This window comes from Podarcis bocagei (assembly GCF_964188305.1).
Source record: "Podarcis bocagei genome assembly, chromosome: 1".
In the NCBI taxonomy this organism is placed as follows: domain Eukaryota; kingdom Metazoa; phylum Chordata; class Lepidosauria; order Squamata; family Lacertidae; genus Podarcis; species Podarcis bocagei.
In genome coordinates, this window is record NC_138125.1 from 107,158,121 (window position 1) to 107,177,350 (window position 19,230).

The following is a 19,230-nucleotide window of genomic DNA, read 5'->3' on the forward strand; positions in this document are numbered from 1 at the left end:
TCTTCTTCTATGTATCTATCTGCTTAATAATAATAATGTTATTATTTATACCCTGTCCATCTGGCTGGGTTTTTATTGTTTTGGAAGACGGACTTGCATGATACTGCAAATGTATAAACACATGTGGTTTAAAATATAGGGCTGCAGAATTATAGAATTGTAGAGTTGGAAGGAACAACAGGAGTCATCTAGTCCAAACCCCTGTAATGCAGGAATATTTTTTTTACCCAACATGGATCTTGAACCCACAACCCTGAGATTAAGAATCTCATGTTCTAGTGAGGAGCCATCCCAATCAACTCACTTTCACTCTGAGCAGACCCATTGAAATCAGTAGCCGTGGCTGAGGCACATTCATTTCAACGAATGTAAAATTTACTTAATGTCTGAAAGGCAGGCAAATTATGATATGGTTTGAATCAGGGGTAGGCAACCCCGGGGGCCGGATGCGGCCCAATTGCCTTCTAAATCTGGCCTGTGGTCATCTGGGAATCAGTGTGTTTTTACATGAGTAGAATGTGTCCTTTTCTTTAAAATGCACCTCTGGGTTATTTGTGGGGCATAGGAATTCGTTCATTCCCCCCCCAAAAAATATAGTCCGGCCCCCCACATGGTCTGAGGGACGGTGGACCGGCCCACGGCTGAGAAAGGTTGCAGACCCCTGGGTTACTTCACAAAAATCCTTTTGACGGGGCGCACGCTCTGCGTGAATGGCAGATCCTTCCCCACCGTCACACTACGCGTCCTTTGTTCAGTGAATGCAAAACAAATGTCTCCACCCTCTCCGTGAGGGTTTCCCAAGTTTCTTTTTTCACCCATTGAAGTTCTCTTCACCGGCCCCGCCAGCCGGGCATGTCCGCGCATGAGGAACAACCTGCGAGGACTACGCTTCCCAGCTTTCCCCGGGGCCGGGGGCGGGGATCGGCTCCGTAGGAGGCGGCTGCAGAAAGGGGGCTTTGTGCTGGGCTGCGCGCTCGTCTGTCTGTCTGGCTCGTTCGTCGGCGGCTGCTGCTGCTGCTGCTGTTCTGCCGTCCTGCGCTTTGTGGGCGCTGCGCTCGCTGCCGCGGTCGAGAGGCGCCGGCGGGGCTCCCGGAGCAGCGGACCTCTCCGCCGGAGGAGCCATGCTGCTTCCCTCAGGCGGGACCGCTCGGAGTGGAAACTGTGCAACATGCAGCAGCTGAGAGCCCGGCTGGCGGCTCGCACCTCTCGGAGAAAAGGATTGCGCCGGGGAGGCGGAGAAGGCAGCAGGAGAGCATGAGGAGAGAAGACTAGGGAGAGAGAGAGAGACAGACAGATCCCGGCGGCTCGCCTTGCTGTAGCTTTGATTTATTTTATTTTTACCTCAGTTTTGTTGGGGGCGGCGGCGGCGGCAGCTTGGGTTGGGGAGGGGGTCCGCTCGCCGCTTTCCTTGGGGGTGGGCGGGGAAGGAATAACGGAGCGGCGTCGTCGTGGGAGCCGAGAGCCGGCGGCAGCAGCCTCGCCTGGCGTGGCCTGCCTGTGAGAGAGCGGCGGACGGAGCTCCCCCGGCCCCGTCGCCGTCGCCATGGGCAATGCGGGGAGCATGGACTCTCAGCAGACGGACTTCAGGGCGCACAGTGTGCCGCTCAAGCTGCCCATGCCCGAGCCCGCGGAACTGGAGGAGAGGTTCGCCGTCGTGCTGGTGAGTGTGGACGGAGCCCCTTCTTCTCTGACCCCCTAATGGAGACAGAAAGAGATGAGGTGGTGGTGGTGGTGGTAGTAGTAGTAGTAGAGGAGGGGGCTTTTCTCGACCCACCCCCTTCCTCGTCCTCCCGCCTCGTTAAAAGGGGACAAAAAAAAGGTGTGGAAATCCTCTATCCCGTGTGGAGATGGCTCAACTGCGCTTCTCTTCTCCACACGCACGCACACCCCCCTCGAGGGGGGAAATGGGTCGCTCGGAGTTGGGCGGTGGGCGCCCAAGTGCCTGTGGAGCAGCTGATCCATTGTTTGGAAAGGGGGAGCGGGGCAAGGGGCGGCAGGCGGAGCGGCTCTGCGGGCGAGTGAGGGAGAGAGTGAGGGGGCGTGAAGCGGAGGAGGGAGGAGAAAGAAAGAAGTGAATGGGCTTCGCTCCCTCGCTCGCACGCTCGGCCTTCCCCGTTCCTCAAAGCGGCGAGCGATCGTTTTCCGCCTCCCCCTCCTTGCTCCTTCCCCGGTGAAGGGGAAGATGCGACCCCCGGTCTGCTTTTGCAAACTCTGTGATCCCGGAGAGAGCGAAAGTTATTGCGGTGCGGCAGGCGGCCATTCGCAGTTGCGAAGGTCCCCATCTCGTTTGCAAGGGGAGGTTGGGGAGAGGGAGAGAACAAGTCGGGAAACCTGGAGAGGGGGAAAGGCCGTCTTTTCCCGGTAAAAGTTGGGGAAACCCGCACGTTTTGTTGCTGTGGGCTGCTTGTTTGGCTGTGAAATCGGAGAAAACATGTCGTTTCCCGCAGCTGGGGGGCTTTTGCAGCCGGATCTGATAAAATGCACTTTCGGTGGGAAGTGAAGTCCCATTGATTTCGGCTAATTTGATTCGCGAGGAAACGGGCGTCAAGGTCGCAACTTTTACTTGAGCCAATAGGTCGCTTTGGGGCGCTGGGAGCGATTAAGTCTTGGCCCGTCCTTTGCCTTTTATTTCTCTTAATGGTTTAATAGAAGCCGCTTCACGGCAGCTGAGTTTCCACGGCAAGTTGCAAACCTTTTCCGTGAGATGAAGAGGGTGCGCCCCCTCCTCTCTTTTGCTTCAGACTGGCTTTGGGACTTTTAATTCCACTTTATACACTGTAAAGGAGCTGGAGGGTGGTCTTTTTCTCAGAATTATGAATTTGATGGTGCCAGGTAAACGTGTAGAATTCTGACCTTTACGTTATTATTATTATTTTAAACCTGTGTTTGGCATAATGGTTTCTAAGCCGCATTTCCCTTCCCTTAAGTGCTGAAGCAAAGCTTGGTTTTTCATACAGAAGCAATCAACTTTTCAGTGCTGGTTTCTGTCTCTGGATTTGACTTCGCAAAACAAAAATTCTGCAGGCTATGACCATGAATATTTAGCAATCCAGCTATCACTCAAAAGCAATTGTGCATACAGTGATTTAAAGGAGGAAGTGCTCATAGTCTTGAAGTAACCCTGAAAGTTCTCTTAAATTGCTTTGGGAGTAAGTTTGCACATTTTAAAGAAGTAAGGATTTCTCCTTTCAAACGCTGTGGAAGTTTGCAGAGGGTTCGGGAAGCACGTGCTTTGCTATCATCATCATCATCATTCTTGTTTCTTTACCTTTGGCATAATTTATGCTGGAACTCAGCCACTGTAGCAGTGACTTGGGTGTGTGAAATCTGAGTTCACATCCAGCCAGAAGCAATGATGTGGCTCAAAGGAAGCAGACAGGAGTACATTTTCTTTTTGTCTGTACTTGTACCACTCTTACTTTTGCAATTGCATCCTGCTAGATGGAGCCTTAAGTAATAAAACACTTTTTTAAAAAAGGTGGCAATTAAACATGCAAGAGAAGTAATTATTTTTTTCAGGGGAAGCAGTGGTGAGATCATTTCAGTTATGTCAGATGCTTTGACCTGCTTGAAAAGTAATCTTCCCCCTTCAAACACACACTTTCCAACTACCTCTATCTGTTCTTGTACTAGAACAGGGGTCCGCAAGGCTTACCGGCGATGGAGATTGTCCGTGGGCTGGACCAGCGCAGTGTGATGCTGGAAATTGCATCTGCGCATGTCCGTGGCACCGGAAATCACTTATGCGCATGCCCAGACCCCGAAAACCACGCCTGTGCAGAAGTTATTTTCGGCATCTGGGCATGTGCAGAAGCAATTTCCGGTATCTGAGCGGGCACAGATGTGATTTATTGTGCCGCTTGGCGAGTCCCCGTGCCACACAGTGCTGTGCCGGTTTAGCAAAGTGTGTGGGGGACTTGTGGAGTGGGCAGCTCGGTTCGGGGGTGGCTCGTGGGCCGGTAAAACGGTCTTTGTGGGCCGGATATGGCCCATGGACCGCATGTTGCCGACCCTATACCAGAAGATCATATAAGCCTTGATGCAGAGGTGGCTTCACTTATTAATTCCTGAGTGCTGAAGAAAGTCATTGTGATATGTGATCTAGAATGCTTTCCCACTTACACATCTCTCCAGCAGTGTAGTTTTTGCCTGCCTCATCAATGTCCTCGTGCTTGATTGTAGTGCCTTTGTAAAACTGGATTCATCCCAATACCATTCTTCCTTCTAATATAGTGAACTTGGGTGACTGAGCACTTGTTCATCATTAGGAAGTGAAACAGGGACACCCAAAAACAAAACTGATCTATTTCATACTCCCTAGGTATAAATAAAATCTTATAAATTTAAAAATGCTAATTTAATAATAATCATAATAATAATGATCACAACTGGCTGACATCGAAACTGTGAGCTTTCAGGAGGTATGCAATGCTGCTGAGAGTTGAAGACATCTGACGGCAGCCCTGTTTAGGGAAGTTTTTAATGTGTGACATTTTAATGTATTTTTAATCTTTGTTGGAAGCTGACCAGAGTGGCTGGGGAAACCCAGCCAGATGGGCGGGGTACAAATAATAAATTATTATTATTATTATTTTATTATTAAGCCTAGACTGAAAGGGTCTTAAGGAAAGACCTGGGCAAATTTACAATGTCAATTGTGGGCCACATTCACACCATTTAAAGTACTATGATACCGCTTTAAACAGCCAAGCCCCCCCCCCCCGGAATCTGGGAACTGTAGTTTAAGGGTGCTGAGTTGTTATGTCACCCCTGTTTTCCCCGGAGAGTTACAGTTCCTAGAATGGTTTCATGATCCTCTTTCCAGGGAACTCTGGGAGATGTAGCTCTGTGAGATGAATAGTCGTCTTTGGACAACTTCTAAACAACATTTTGCTGGATTCTTTGGGAGAAGCAGTGGCTGTTTAAAGGTGGTGTGTAGCTTATTTAAAGGCAGGTGGGGCCAAACAGACAATCTAGTCTAGTATCCTCTTCTCACAGTGGCCATCTAGACGCCTGTGGGAAGCCCACAGGCAGGAGTTGAGTGCAAGAGTACTTTCCACACTTGTGTTCTCCGGCAACTAGTGTTCAGAGGCACACTGCCTCCACCTATGCAAGGAAAGGGAAAAGGAAAAGGACACATTTCTTCCTTTCCTGCTTGTAGAACTGCATCCTCCCTCTTGCTATATAGTTACAAAATGTCCAGCCCTCCAGCACTATGTAACACAGCAGAAGGAGGACTGGAGGAGGGTGTGGGGAGAAGTATCCTGTATCCATTTTCAACTTTTGGAAATACTGAGGACTTTTAAAAAAAATGCAGTTTGGATATCTGGGGCTGATTTAAGTGCAAGGGGAGCTGACCCCTACACTGGAATTGCACCTGTTTTGGTTGAATGTAGGTAGAGATGTTTTCAAAGAGAAAACTCCAGGGAGTTAGTGGTAGGGCTCCAGTTGCTTTGAACAATATGAGATGAAGCTACTTATGGCTGAAAAAAATCCACAATACTGTTCACACATCACAGTGCAAACACACACATAGAGGTTGGCAAGAATGCAGTATTTATGGTGAGTGCAGAAATTCATCACAATATAAAATCAGTAGTGAATGCGGTGCTGAAACAATACAACTGTCTTTTCTGTGATGAAATTCATGGGGGAGGGCAGTGGATTCTCCAATTAAAGCTGATACCTGTTTTGATTATTTCTGATTAGACTCACTCAGATCATCACGCGAATAAGCCTGTTTGTGGAAGCACTGATACACCACAACAGTTCATCAGCTTCCTTCCCCCAGATTCATTTCTCTAACCCGCACCTCTCACAACCGCCTTGCTGATAACAGATAATCCTTCTTCATTCTACCTGGGGCATCTTCAGCAAGGTGATACTACAGAATCTGTGCAAGTGATGATTGGCAGTAGGAACTGATCTGTGCGCACACATTCCATAGCATTGCTGTCCTGTGCAAGAGACCTCCATGTTTGTGTCTTGGGACACATTGGTTTCACATGGTGCATATATCTAGAGCTAGGTCTTGTTGTTGAATAGAAGCATTGTGTAATCAGTCTGTGTGATTGGCCACTGTGCGAACAGGATCCTGGCCTTTGGTTTGATCCAGCACAAGGACTCTAGCCCACCTCTTGATCTGAGGGCTTCTGCTTGTCCTGTGCAACTCCTGCTCCATGTGGACATCTACAAACCAATACAGACAAACCAGTACAACGTTTACATGTGTTGCATCCCAAGGAAATAGATTCACAGAGACTGGGGTGGTGGGGATAGGACAGAAGTTCAATGTGAAAGTCAAATTCCACTGTTGCCAGCTTGTTGGTTGGCCTGTTAACATGAATTAAGAAGTGCATTCCCTTGCTAAAATGGTTGGGTTGATCTGGATTTTCCCAGCAGAACTCTCCTTAGACAATGTCAGCTTTGTGGGTGAGCTTTAGAATGTTGAATAACCATGAAGCCATCCAGCAGCTTAATTCATTTGTGTTATGATTGAAATGTCAAAGCTCTGGTTGTGTTGGCAAGAAAGGCTGGAGGACCTAAAGTGAAAGCCAATGATAGTACTACCCCAGATTCACCAATCCAACTTGCGTTGATCTTTTGCTTTCCATATTTGTATCTCGGAGTGAGCATTAATGCACCCTTTTCCAAGAGATGTTGTCTGCATATTCCCCTGTTAATGACGCCTGCAGAATGCCTCTTTGTTTCAGGCTCATTTAAGATGTGTTTGAAGCCAGAAAGTAGCAGCAGCACAATCCTGCTTTCTTCTTTTTATCGCTACAGAATTTCTAAGCAGCTAGTGGAAGATGCCAACTGCTCCAAAATCTTTATTTCATTTGACAAATGGGTGCAAATTGGTAGCTGAGGTCTATCCCAGTTCTGTTCTGTTCTTTTTGTTTTGTTCTTTTAAATTATTGAGTTATTTTTATTGTCAAATTCCAAATGTTTAATTGGGCCAGCTTTTGTACACTAGTTTTACTTTGTACACTAGTTATCTCCCGCTTGGACTACTGCAATGCGCTCTACGTGGGGCTACCTTTGAAGGTGACTCGGAAACTACAGCTAATCCAGAATGCGGCAGCTAGACTGGTGACTGGGGGCGGCCGCCAAGACCACATAACACCGGTCTTGAAAGACCTACATTGGCTCCCAGTACGTTTACGAGCACAATTCAAAGTGCTGGTGTTGACCTTTAAAGCCCTAAACGGCTTCGGCCCAGTATACCTGAAGGAGCGTCTCCACCCCCATCGTTCTGCACGGACACTGAGGTCCAGCGCCGAGGGCCTTCTGGCGGTTCCCTCATTGCGAGAAGCGAAGCTACAGGGAACCAGGCAGAGGGCCTTTTCGGTGGTGGCGCCCGCCCTGTGGAATGCCCTCCCATCGGATGTCAAGGTGATGGACAACTACCTGACATTCAGAAGACATCTTAAGGCGGCCCTATTCAGGGAAGCTTTTAATGTATGATATTTTAGTGTTTTTTGGTTTCTGTGGAAGCCGCCCAGAGTGGCTGGGGAAACCCAGCCAGATGGGCGGGGTACAAATAATAAATTATTATTATTATTATTATTATTATTATTATTATTATTATTATTACTTTGATGAGCTCTTGTGATCTGGTAATTTTATCCTCTTAGCCATATTAAGACTTCTTTTTAATATGTTTTGATATCTACGTATTGTCATCCTCAAGAGTGGCTAGTAAACCAAGGAGTGCATGTGGGACTTCATTTCAGCCAGATTTCATGAGGGAAACCTCCAGAACTTGTCTTCACCCCTAGCTCATGGAAAGTCATATCAAGAAGAGAATCTGCAGAGTGCTATTTCATCACCACCAAATGTCCTCAGCTAGCTCCAGGCATCTAGAACGAGCACTTCTATTTCAGAGAGTGTGCCTTCCAGGCATGTGTGAGCCTCGAAACCTGACATATCATTTTAGAAATTAATCGCTGAATACAGCAGACCTGTTCATGCATTTGGACAAATGCATGTAGACGTGTGGTGGGGAGAGGCACACATGTGAGCCCCCTTCCCAGTGTCACTTTTGTGTCAGGTCCTCTTATGATCCTTGCATGTTGAGTGAGATGGTCTGAAGGTAGAAAATGGGGGTTAACCAGAATTCTTAAGCCGAATGGGGAGGCATCTAGGCGCGTTCTCCCCAACTGGGTGCAGGAAAGGAGGCTGTACATGCGGGTCTGTTAGGGCAAATGGGGCACTGCTCCATTAACCTTGGTCTCCCCTCAATCAGCCCCTCTCTGCCCATCTTCTAGACTAACAACGAATCCAGGGGGTGGCACTGCATGCCAGCGTCCCCTTCCTAAGACTCAGTGTTGCCCTTATAGAACTCTGCAGGGAGGAGTAGTATGGGGGCGAAACTAGTATTAGGTGGCTTTGCCTGTCATTGACTTTGGCTTCACCTCCTGTCGGTCTCCCTGCCATTCTCCCTACCAGTCCCAATGGGCAGCAGCCACCCCTGCATGCTGGGATGTTGGGGGCAGGGTTCTGTCTTCCGTTCCTCTCTGCTCACCACTTTAATCTCACATGTGTTCATCCCAAATGAAGTTTTAGGTTTTGAGATCCTGGATGCCTGAATAGGGCTGATACACCTAAGGAATGTGCAATGAGATATGTTTAGTCTGCATCTGGGTTGAGCAAAGTCTTGGCCAGACTTTATCTCATTGAAATCGGCGAGGTCTGTACACTTAACAGTGTGGTTTGTCCTCGTAGATTACAACATGTCCTGTGCGTCAGAAATAAATATACGAAAAGTGGTGGCTCTGCATCAGGCATGTGTTACATGCAACCCATAAAGTTCAGTAATGCCCACCAACCGTACAGGTTGGAGGGTCACAATTTTGCCTTCCTTTCTGAGACATTAGGCACAATCAGCGATACATTGAAGAACGCTGTTAAGCATGTGAGCCACATTGATTTCAGTATAAAATGTTTTAACTAAGGACCGTTTAGACTTCCAGTTTTCTATACTTGAGTGTTAAAACTATGAAGCAGGCATGGTTATGGTGTGTGTGTGGAAACACCCAGTTCATGCATGCTGTCAAAGGTCTGGATGCATGCCCTTCCATGCATAATACTGCAAATTGCACATGGGCAATTCTCAATCATATGTGCAGCCAGAATCCCAAAGCATCATAGGACATTCTGTGGTTTTGTGTATTGTGTATCCTCCATCCCCTGTTTACATTTACAAGCTGAGAGTTGGGAAAGGAATGTCTGAATTAGCCCTCACTTTCTCTAGTGTGTGCACACAAAGAAAGTTATGTCTTGGTCCCCAAATGATAAAGCTTGTAGCCATCTTGTACTGAGTCAGACCATTTGTTTATTTTGCTCTGAACTGTCCCCACTGACTTGTAGCAGCTCTGTAGGCTTTTTCAAGCAGGGGTCTCTCCCAGCCATACTTGGAGATGTCAGGGATTGAACATGGGACTTTTTGAGTGCGAAGCATCATCCCCTTCCAATGAGACACGAGCCCTTCCTCAAAGGAGGAAAGAGTGAAGCTGCAGTGCTTCCAGCAGGATGGTCTTCTTTCTTTGATAGCATTTCATGTTTATGGAGGACACATGGTCAGAAGTAGAGCTGCCATGGCAGAGGCTGCAGAAGGGATTGCTTCCTGATGAGCTGCTGCTGACATGATTTGATCATTGGCTCATGTTTTTGTGGTCATTCTAACACGAAACATCCTTTTACCCTTTAGCTGTGTGCAAATGATTTACTCTGTGTGTGGTTTAAGAGGATGTAGAACAGCACGTTTTTATTGTTATTTTGTAGTTTATGATGTGTGCGTCCACCACTTACCAAACCCCCCCCCCCCCACCAACTAGGATGGTAAAACTCATGTTGTGCTTAGCTTCAGAAAGGAGCAGCAGGAAACAAGTTAGCTGATGGTTAAAAAGGAAAGTGGGATCCACAGCCTCCCCATATTGGCCTATGGGTATTTTTTTACCCATTTCATCTTCTGCTCTCTTTCCGTCTGGGCAACATGTTCAGGGGAGCCACAAGGCAGCCCCCTGTTTGCTTGTAGGCTGCTCCATTGCCTCCTTTCCAACAGTTTACACCATCATGGCGGTTGTTGATATGGTGTGTTAGGAAGAGGGACTGCTTTACTCCAGGGAGTTGGGTGCAAAACCTGCACCTTCACACACGAATGCTTTAGTTCTCAGTAGGATTCAGGCTAGGGAAGAAGTGATAACCCAGGAAACTTGATCTGTGGCCTAAGCCCAATTTGGGACGGTGTGTGTGTGCCTAAGACAGCAGTTCTCAACCTGTGGGTCCCAGATGTTGTTGGACTACAACTCCCATCATCCCTGAGCTCTGACCTTGCTAGCTAGGGGTGATGGGAGTTGTAGTTCAACAACATCTGGGGACCCACAGGTTGAGAAAGGCTGGCCTAAGACTAAATCTTCCTTCCATCTCCCACAGTGTGCTGTCCCAGGTGCTGATGTTGAACTACTGCTTGCTATTGCCAACCTACCAGAATTGCAAGCCATCAACTGCATCTGCTGGTGTTCCATAGCCTTGCCACAGTAGCTTCAGGAAACAGGAGAGCAACAGACCATAGAACAACAGACCATAGAATTGTAGAGTTGAAAGGGGGGTCACAAGGGTCATTTTGTCCAACCCCCTGCCATGCAGGAATCTTTTGCCCAATGTGGGGCTTAAACCCACAACCCTTAAAACCTCATGCTCTACCAAATGAGCTATCCATTAAGGCCATATGTGCCACCTGGTTTGTTTCCTGACCTGTTCCTGGACTGTCCTTCCTCTAGAACGGGGTGGGGGGAAGCTGTTGGACTTACATTCCCACCAGCCCCAGGCAGTATCGCCAATAGTCAGGGTGATGGGAGTTGTACCCCAGTGACACCCAGAGTGTCACAGGCCCCCCACCCCTAATTTACAAGAACAGTGTTGTTGGACTTGCCTCCTGCCTGCCCTACAAACCCCAGCTTGGCTCAGCACCTCTGCTTCTTGGTTATCTGCAAGCCTTGCTAGCTTATGGGACCTGGCCCTGCCTGCAATGGTCTTCTGAATCCACAAGTCATATCAGTTCCATCCATTGAGGTGAGCCCCTCATGCTAAGGAGATCCAAAGCAAACAACACACGCACGGCCTTTTGGCTTCCAACAGTATTTTCTAATTTATTTTAGGAAAATGAAACAGTCCTAATTTCTCTAGGCAGTGCTCTAAACTGCACACCTTGCATCAATAAGCTTCTTACCCTAATTCTCATGGACATTTGTAGGGATAACCAATGTGGTGTTTCCCCCTGCCCCCATTGTTGGGACTCCAGTTTCCATCATCCCTGACTCATAGGCCATGCTTGATAAGAGCCATAGTTCAACAACCTGCATAGCTCACTTGGTTAAAGTGTGGTGCTGATAATGCCAAGGTTGCAGGTTCAAACCCCGTGTGAGGCAGCTGCATATTCTTGCATTGCAGGGCTAGATGATCCTCAGGAGACATCCTTCCAACTCTTAGAATTCTATGATTCTATCATCAAACATCTAGAAGGCACCACATGGTCTATTTCTGATTTTTACAGCACCTGAAATAAAAACTGCAGAACTTTGTGTTTGCTTGTGGACCACAGCTGTAAAATGACTTGGTAATATATGCATGAAGCACTGAAATAATGTTCAAATACATAGGATGTTGTGTGTGTGTATATGAATATTTTGGTAACATATTTCCATACCAGATAATTGGCTTAATTTATTGGGACTTTACTGATGAAGGTATGAACCCATTCTGTCAAGCTGCATGTGTCATTTGCTTCTGCCTTCAGTAAGCTCGCAGTAGCCTAGAAGAAAGTAATACGCTAGATTTTTTTATAAAAAGACCCCGATGCAAAGGATGACTTTATGATGCCAATGCTAGGAAAGATTAATCCGTACGTCACAAAATCATTTCTTTTGGAATATATGTGTTTTGGCAGAACCCTGGAATAAAACTACAGCCTTCTGATTTTGAGGACCAGTTATTTCATTCAGATACTGCAGCTCAGGCTGAACCACAAGGGCCTAAGTGTGGGAAAGACATATTTCATTAATAGGTAGAATTATAACTGGGGTATATATGTGTTCCTGGTGGTCGGAAGGGAAAGAATGAAACAGACCTTTTGTTCTCCTGTGATTCCAATCAAATTGGAAGCCCTCCTGTTCTTTATTTAGTTATTTTTAATTGATGTATTATTCTGCACCTTCCATTTTGATGTAAAGTTTGCCTTTACATTGTAGGACTTTAGAAGCTAAAACAATTTCCCCCAAAATACTGTGTCCTGTTGGGGAAAGGCTTGCAGGTAGTTCTCGCACATCAGGTAATATTCAGAGCAGACTCGTTGAAATATCTCTGCTCCAACTGTAAGTAACCATCCATGTCACCCACTGAAATTAAAAACACGCTGGAATTATTTTTTAATTTGTATTTGTTGATACACACTTATTTAACTTGGAACCACTGAAAGCTATTTGTGCATCCTCCCCCCCCATCATGTGAAATCCTGAATTAGTACCCTGAAATAAATTTTATATTTCAAGAACAGCAAAACGTACAAGCTGGGTTTTTTTAAATGAACATATGCCATTCTGCATCAACGCTGTTAATATTTAATACTACTTAAATTGTTTTACTATACTGTGAAGGTTCTACATCCTTTGAGAAGCCATGTGGTTAATTCATAACCTTTTAAACTTTATGACTTTGCATGCTTTATAATTTATTGTAGTCCTTTAAAACTGTAAGCTACCTTGGGCAGTTTGGCAGAAAGGTGGTAGATAAAGGTAATAAAGAAATAAATGCACGTTAAATTTTTTAAAAATGAAGTACCGGTATGTGTTTGAATCCATTCTGTTTGTTACGTTTTAGGTCAAGAAGTTGAGAAAAATATTGTGGGTTGTGTTTAGCTCTAGTCTAGTGAATCTTCAAAGACGGTAGTTTCTGTATCCTTCGTCCTCCTTTAGAATGAGGATATAAATTGATTAATAAACAAACAAACAAACAAACAAACAAACAAACAAACACAGCCACCCAGATTTTCCATCCATGAGGACTAGAAACAAATCTGATTTTAAAATAAATGGCATAATTCTCAGGTTTCTCCATGGAATCCCTGCTGAGGGCCAACCTACACATTATCCTAACTGCATAGCATGCAGGTGTCCTTCCTGACTTCCTTTCAGGCATGTCCAAAGTCCCTTTTGGGGGCCTAATCCAGCCCCTGTGGCAGTTTATTTCCTGGGGTAAAATCCTTAAAAAAGGTCAACTTTGGTTGGCCCTTTGGTCGGTCCCCATGGCCCTTCACTTAGACTCATAGAATCATAGAGTTGGAATAAACCACAAGGGCCATCGAGTCCAACCCCTGCCAAGCAGGAAACACCTTCAGAGCACTCCTGACATACAGTTGTCAAGACTCTGCTTAAAGACCTCCAAAGACCTTCTGGCCCTCTTTGAAAAAAAATTGGGCAGCACTGGAACTTCTAAAGGGTGCCCAGGGAGGTGGGGGAATCCGATTTCTTTCTTTTTGGAGGGGTTCACAACACACAGGATGGGGAAGTTTATATTTTCCCTTCTCAGCTGTAACCTCTCTGAAAAAGGCCATTCCTGCTCTGGCTACAGTTGTGGTGTGTGGGTGCCTTCTTTGGTAGCGTTTTGTGGGTGAGGGTGACTTTTCTTTTTTTATTTTGGAAGAGCTGATATCCATCGGACATTAAAGGAAATTTGGAGGCGAAGCTGCACGCTTCATAGTAAAATCAGGCTTGGCCTCAACCATCTTTGTTTTTGTTTTTTCCTTCAGAAGTTTCTCACTCCTCCAGTTCTGCTAGTGGCTACAATCTGTTACCATTCAATAACAAAAACTGCTGGGGCGGATTGAGTTTCCTTATTACTGTAGGCACAAATGTTCATCGCTGTTTCTCCCCCTCCCTCACCTTTTTAAAAAAGTGGTTTACGTATGCAGTTTGCTAACCCATCCAAATGTTTTAATGATCACTGTTTGCAAGTAGGATTTTTTTTTTGGGGGGGGGTGAGACTGTATTGCAGAGGGAGCTATATGCAAGTTTAGCAGCTGATCTGTGCTTGTTATTGCGACAGCTAGGTTGAAGTTAATAGGTCCATAGCAGAGCATGCATGGTGGCCCCAGGTTCCAGTCCATAGCAGCTAAGTGATGTTGGGGGACAGAGATGCATTGCAACCAGACCATATTGACTGCAGTGGGATGGAGGCTGCCTTTGTCCCAAAGACCTGCAAATAAAGCGAATTGCTGTCCGCTCTCATTTCTACATTGAGAAGAGGTCCATTGGTGCTTGCTTCAAATCAAGGCACGATTGCTTCAAAACAGAAGATGCACCATTTCATGTGATTAAATTGAATTGCATTTGATTTTTCATTACTGTCAGGTTAATACATATGTTTCCAGTTTTTCTCCTCCTTGTTCTAGCGATGACATTTTTTGACCTACCTTTGCAGCTAATATAAGGTAGGATAGAGTTCTCTGTAGTAGATGAGTCTTTCCTCTCTCTCCACCCCCCATTCCTTGTTGTTGTTTTTGCCCAAGCATCCTGAAGGAGGTATTCCTAATCCCTGAACTATTTGCACTTTCTCCCTTGACACTGGCTTTCTGCTTCCCTCAGCCAGCACTGCACAGTGCAAACTTTACACCAGTGGAGGTGCTTTCAAGTGGTAAAGGGGGAGGCACAGTCAAGAAAATTGCTTCCAATTTGTAGGAGAATCTCCACTTAGGCTGCAACCCCAGCACAAATTGATGTTAAAAGCTAATAATGCTGTTTGGGTTGGATTTATGGTCATTTACACAATGAAGCCGGTCAATAAGTGCCCACAGGCTCTCTTTTGAGTGTGAATTGCCTAGTCCTGGGGATAATTGTTCATTACCGACAACACATTTGTAACTAAATCTTGGGTACTTTGAGATGCGATGGTGGTAGGAACTAACCTGTGTCCTGAGTATAAAATGGCATTGGGGAGTGTGTGAAATGAAATCTTCTCCCCGCATTTATTTTTATCAATAAAAATGGGGACATATCCTTTCTTGTTCTTTCTCTTTGCATGTGCCTCCCCTACCACTGAGAGCCTTGGCAGGTCATCCAAATTAACTCTCTTGTGTGCATAGTTAATAAAATTATTGGAACTGAGCAGCTGTGCCCACACCACTTTGATTATCCTTTCACAGTAGCCTTTCACAACCTGTTGTCCACCTTATGTTGTTGAACCCCAATGCCCATAATCCCTGACCATTGGCCGTGCTGCCTAGTTGGTTGAGATAGGAGTTGGAGTCCAGCAACACCTGGAGAACAGCAGCTTCAGGAGGGCTCTTTTAAAGCATTTTAGTAAGGGTAGGCCCAGTGAAACTGAAGGAGCAGAAGTATTGGACACACATGTAGGCATTCGGCTCAAGATCAAAGAAGGGTGTCAAACGCACAAGAAGAAAACCTTGATCTCCTGAGTCTCCTCTGTCAGTTACAACATTCTTGAATGGAAATATGGAATGTTCTGTGGTCTAGCATCATACCATTTAGTAGAGATAATGCTAAGCTAGGTGGACCCACTGGTCTGATAACGGCATAAGACAGTTATCTCTTCCTAGCTTGCCGGTTGTTTGCATGCTCCGTTTCAGACAAGGGGTCTAAGTGGGCTGCAAGGGGTGTGATCACATTGTTGCTCCACCTGTCCAGGTCTGAGCACAATTCTGAAGGAGGTAGATGCCTAGAAACTAATTATCAGAAGTGGTGTCTGTATCTCTTGCACCTTTGGAGCTGTTGTTAGTGAGGCTCTGCCAATAAAGAATTAAACTTCCCATCACTTGTCCTCATTGGGGCTGGATGTGCTTGGGACAGTATGTTTTGTGGTTCAGAACATACACATGGTTTTCCACCTTGCGCATGTTAAAGGTTGAACTTAATTTTTTGTAAAAATATACTCATTAGCCACATGTCCCTTAACATCTTTTTCTAAATAGATCCTGTACAACGGTTGCTGATTATACAGTTGGACATTTTAAGGTAAAAACAAAGCAAAGCTAAAGTTAAATAATTAAGGCTGTACAAAATAAAAACTAAAAATTGTGATTCTTATTTGCACAGTAGGCTGTGCATTACTTATATAGCAGACTGCATTAACCTAACGGTCAGGATAGCTAAAATTACTTTTTTTGGGGGGGGGAATCTCAGCAATAACTAGAGTGGGCTGTTTTACTGCAGTCTGCTGTTGTGCAGTTTCCCCCCTCATGTCAGTGGTGCTTCTGTAGATTTTGTTTGGGAAGGGAGCAATGCAGCAGTTGTATGTTTTGAATGAATTACATTATAAATGGAGCAGGGTTTCCCAAACTCAGGTCTCCAGCTGTTTTTTGGACTACAACTCCCATCATCCCTAGCTAGCAGGATCAGTGGTGAGGGATGATGGGAATTGTAGTCCCAAACCAGCTGGATGACCATGTTTGGGAAACCCTGAAATAGAAATAGGTTCCTCTTTTTTTTTTTTGCCTTGTGAATGTTTTGTGAATGAAGTGTTGTAAAGTCATTAGGATTCAGCAATGAAATCATAGAAATGTAGAATTGGGAAGGGACTACTAAGGCCATCTAGTCCAATACTCTGCAATACAGGGATGTCTTGGGCTAACATGGGGCTCAGTGCCATGACCTTGACATTAAGTGTATCATGCTCTACCAACTGAGCCAGCCATCTAACATGGCCCTTACTGGGCGGTAAGCCACGGTTTGTCTTCGCCAAGTCCAGGCTTGTAATTTGTCTCACTCCAAACAAACCATGAGTTTAAAACCAAGATTTGTTCTTTGCTTACGACTCATGGTTTAAATAAAAAAATTCCTTCCAGTAGCACCTTAAAGAGCAGCTAAGTTAGTTCTTGGTATGAGCTTTCGTGTGCATGCACACGAAAGCTCATACCAAGAACTAACTTAGTTGGTCTTTAAGGTGCTACTGGAAGGAATTTTTTTATTTTGACTATGGCAGACCAACACGGCTACCTATCTGTAACTGGACTCATGGTTTGTTTGGGTGAAGCAAGCCATGGGCCTGGATTCTCCTTAGGTTCCAGTAGTTCAGCAGCAGATAGTGGGGAGTTCACAGTAAGCCACAGTTTGGCTAAGTGTGCCATGCAAATAAGGTCAGAATAGAAGTTCTGGGTAGCAGAAGCAGTTAAGAGAGTAGGATTAGGAGGCAGAGACTGGAAATCAAGACAGTGGCTTACCAGAGTCTTTTGCTCCTGATGGACATAATCTTCTTTCTGTATATATTTTGATAACTGTAACAATTCGCTGTGTTTGAGGGAAGTGCATAAGTTATCCCAAGGATATGACATTTTCTTACCTAATCAAGTAACCGCGACGTAGTGATAATTATGTCATTGATACGGGAAATCTATTTTAGCTGTATGTTTTGGTTACAGCCTCCTTTAAATCTTTACATGCAATTCAAAAATGACTAATTCTGCAATGCAAAGATACCTCAGGGCTGCTTAAGATCTGAACAGTTCAGCAGGTGGATGTTCTTCCTGAAGCAGACCTTTGAATAGAATCAGAAACGTTCCCCATTTCTAATACAGAGTTGTTGGCTAATAATATTAAATGCAAAAAAGGTCATGGACACATTGGAATGTGCTTTTTTCATTAGCTAATCATAGTGATGCTTCTTTTGGTGTTTGCCTAAGAAGAACTAAGGGATTCACCTTTCAAGCCCAATCAGCTGAAACCCTACAAAAGGACTTCCCACTTGCACAGTGGGTCCTTACCCTATCTCCTTCCTCCTCACCCCCTGAAATTGGCTGGGGGCAGTGTTAGAAACTCAGGTATATAAGCTAGTTACCAAATGGCACCTTAAATCTAGGTTACAATCACCACAATTGGCACCCAGAAATCCCCATGTAGTTTCAATTGGACCCACACCAGTAGCAAAATGCTCCTGGTGCCTGACTAATTTCTAACACTGGCTTGGGGGCGTGCAAGGAGACGGGGGATCATTCTGTCTGGCAAGCTGAGAGAACATTAATCTTAGTGGGACATTGAATTCTAGCCTAAGGGTTTTATAGAGATAAGGGCCACAATCCAGGTTAGTTTGGAGTGTGGATATACAGAAATAAAGTGAGTTGTTTAATAGTATCTTTATAATGGAAAATCCACAGTCTATGCCACATTGTAAGCAGTTTCCAGCAACTGCAGTCTATCACATCAAAGAAAGAGAAAGTAAGCAGCAGGTGTCATCTTTATCTATTTGGGCTGTGAAAATAGTCCCTCCCCAACAGCCGTGTGCTCACATACATATGGGGGTGGGGACTAGCAAGTTGTGAATTAGCCCTGTGACAGATGACACAGCTTAGAGAAGGCCATTGCATGTGTTAAAAGGAGCATGCATAAGGGAGAAGAGTAAGAACCAGAATCTCTCTCTCTCTCCTTGAACGTTGTTTTGAGTCATGATAGGGCAATCTGACTCTGCACTGCACCAATGCGGATTGTATTGGCTAAGAATTGGGTGTCTGCAGTTTAAGGATTCTGCCTGCTGGAAAGCTAAGCAGACCATAATGTGCAGTGGAAATGTTCCCTCCAGATCTGTAGATGATACTTTCTCCCTCATGCTTCTACTCCTGCCCTACTTGATGAACAAGTGAGCATCACCCACTGAAAATAAGTGGGCATTTATTCTGCTCAACTTGATTAGTAATCCGTAAGCGACTGTTTTGAAGTAATCTTTGGGTCTCCGGGCATTTGTGTTGTTTTTCTGTTTAAGAAAGCTGCACAGCACAGATGTTAGCAGCAAAATGAGTTATTAGCTGTGGGATGTTGTTGATGTTTCAGGCCATTTGGGAATTGCTGTGACATAGACTCCTTCTTCTTTTTCTTGCAACGGCACTTTAATTTTTCTGTTTTGTATATCACATGGCAATTTATTTATTGTTTCTGTAGGATGGTCATTGCTATCTGAAATTATAAGTACCCAGGACAGAATTTATAAAGAACAGGTATTGAGAGAGGAAGGTAGGAAGGTAGGAAGGTCTGAATTTAGGCTAATTGCCTCCTGGGCCCTGAAGAGGAAAAAAGGACCACCTTATTCTCACCTTGTGCTGGGAGGGAAAGCAGCTGTTTCCATGGCACTCAGTTTAGCAGGGCAAATGGCTTCTGACTAGCAATGTTCCACCTCATTTGGAATAGGAAATGCCTCTGTGGAGGATGTAGAGACAGTAGAGTGAATGTA

The 19,230-nt window shown here is 45.3% G+C and overlaps 1 protein-coding gene across 7 annotated transcripts in view; it reads left to right on the forward strand.

Annotated features, from left to right (window-relative positions):
* Nucleotides 1–963: 963 nt before the first annotated feature.
* Nucleotides 964–19,230, forward strand: part of FMNL2 (formin like 2) — a 210,577-nt gene continuing 192,310 nt past the window's right edge. For 4 of the 7 annotated variants that reach the window (XM_081187398.1, XM_081187402.1, XM_081187396.1 and 1 more), the window contains exon 1: nt 965–1,660. In XM_081187398.1, the coding sequence (XP_081043524.1) occupies nt 1,544–1,660 (117 nt within the window). In that variant the 5' untranslated portion in view covers nt 965–1,543. Of the gene's footprint in view, nt 1,661–19,230 lie in introns of all 7 variants that reach the window. The other 3 variants (XM_081187400.1, XM_081187397.1, XM_081187401.1) reach the window with 3 other exon arrangements.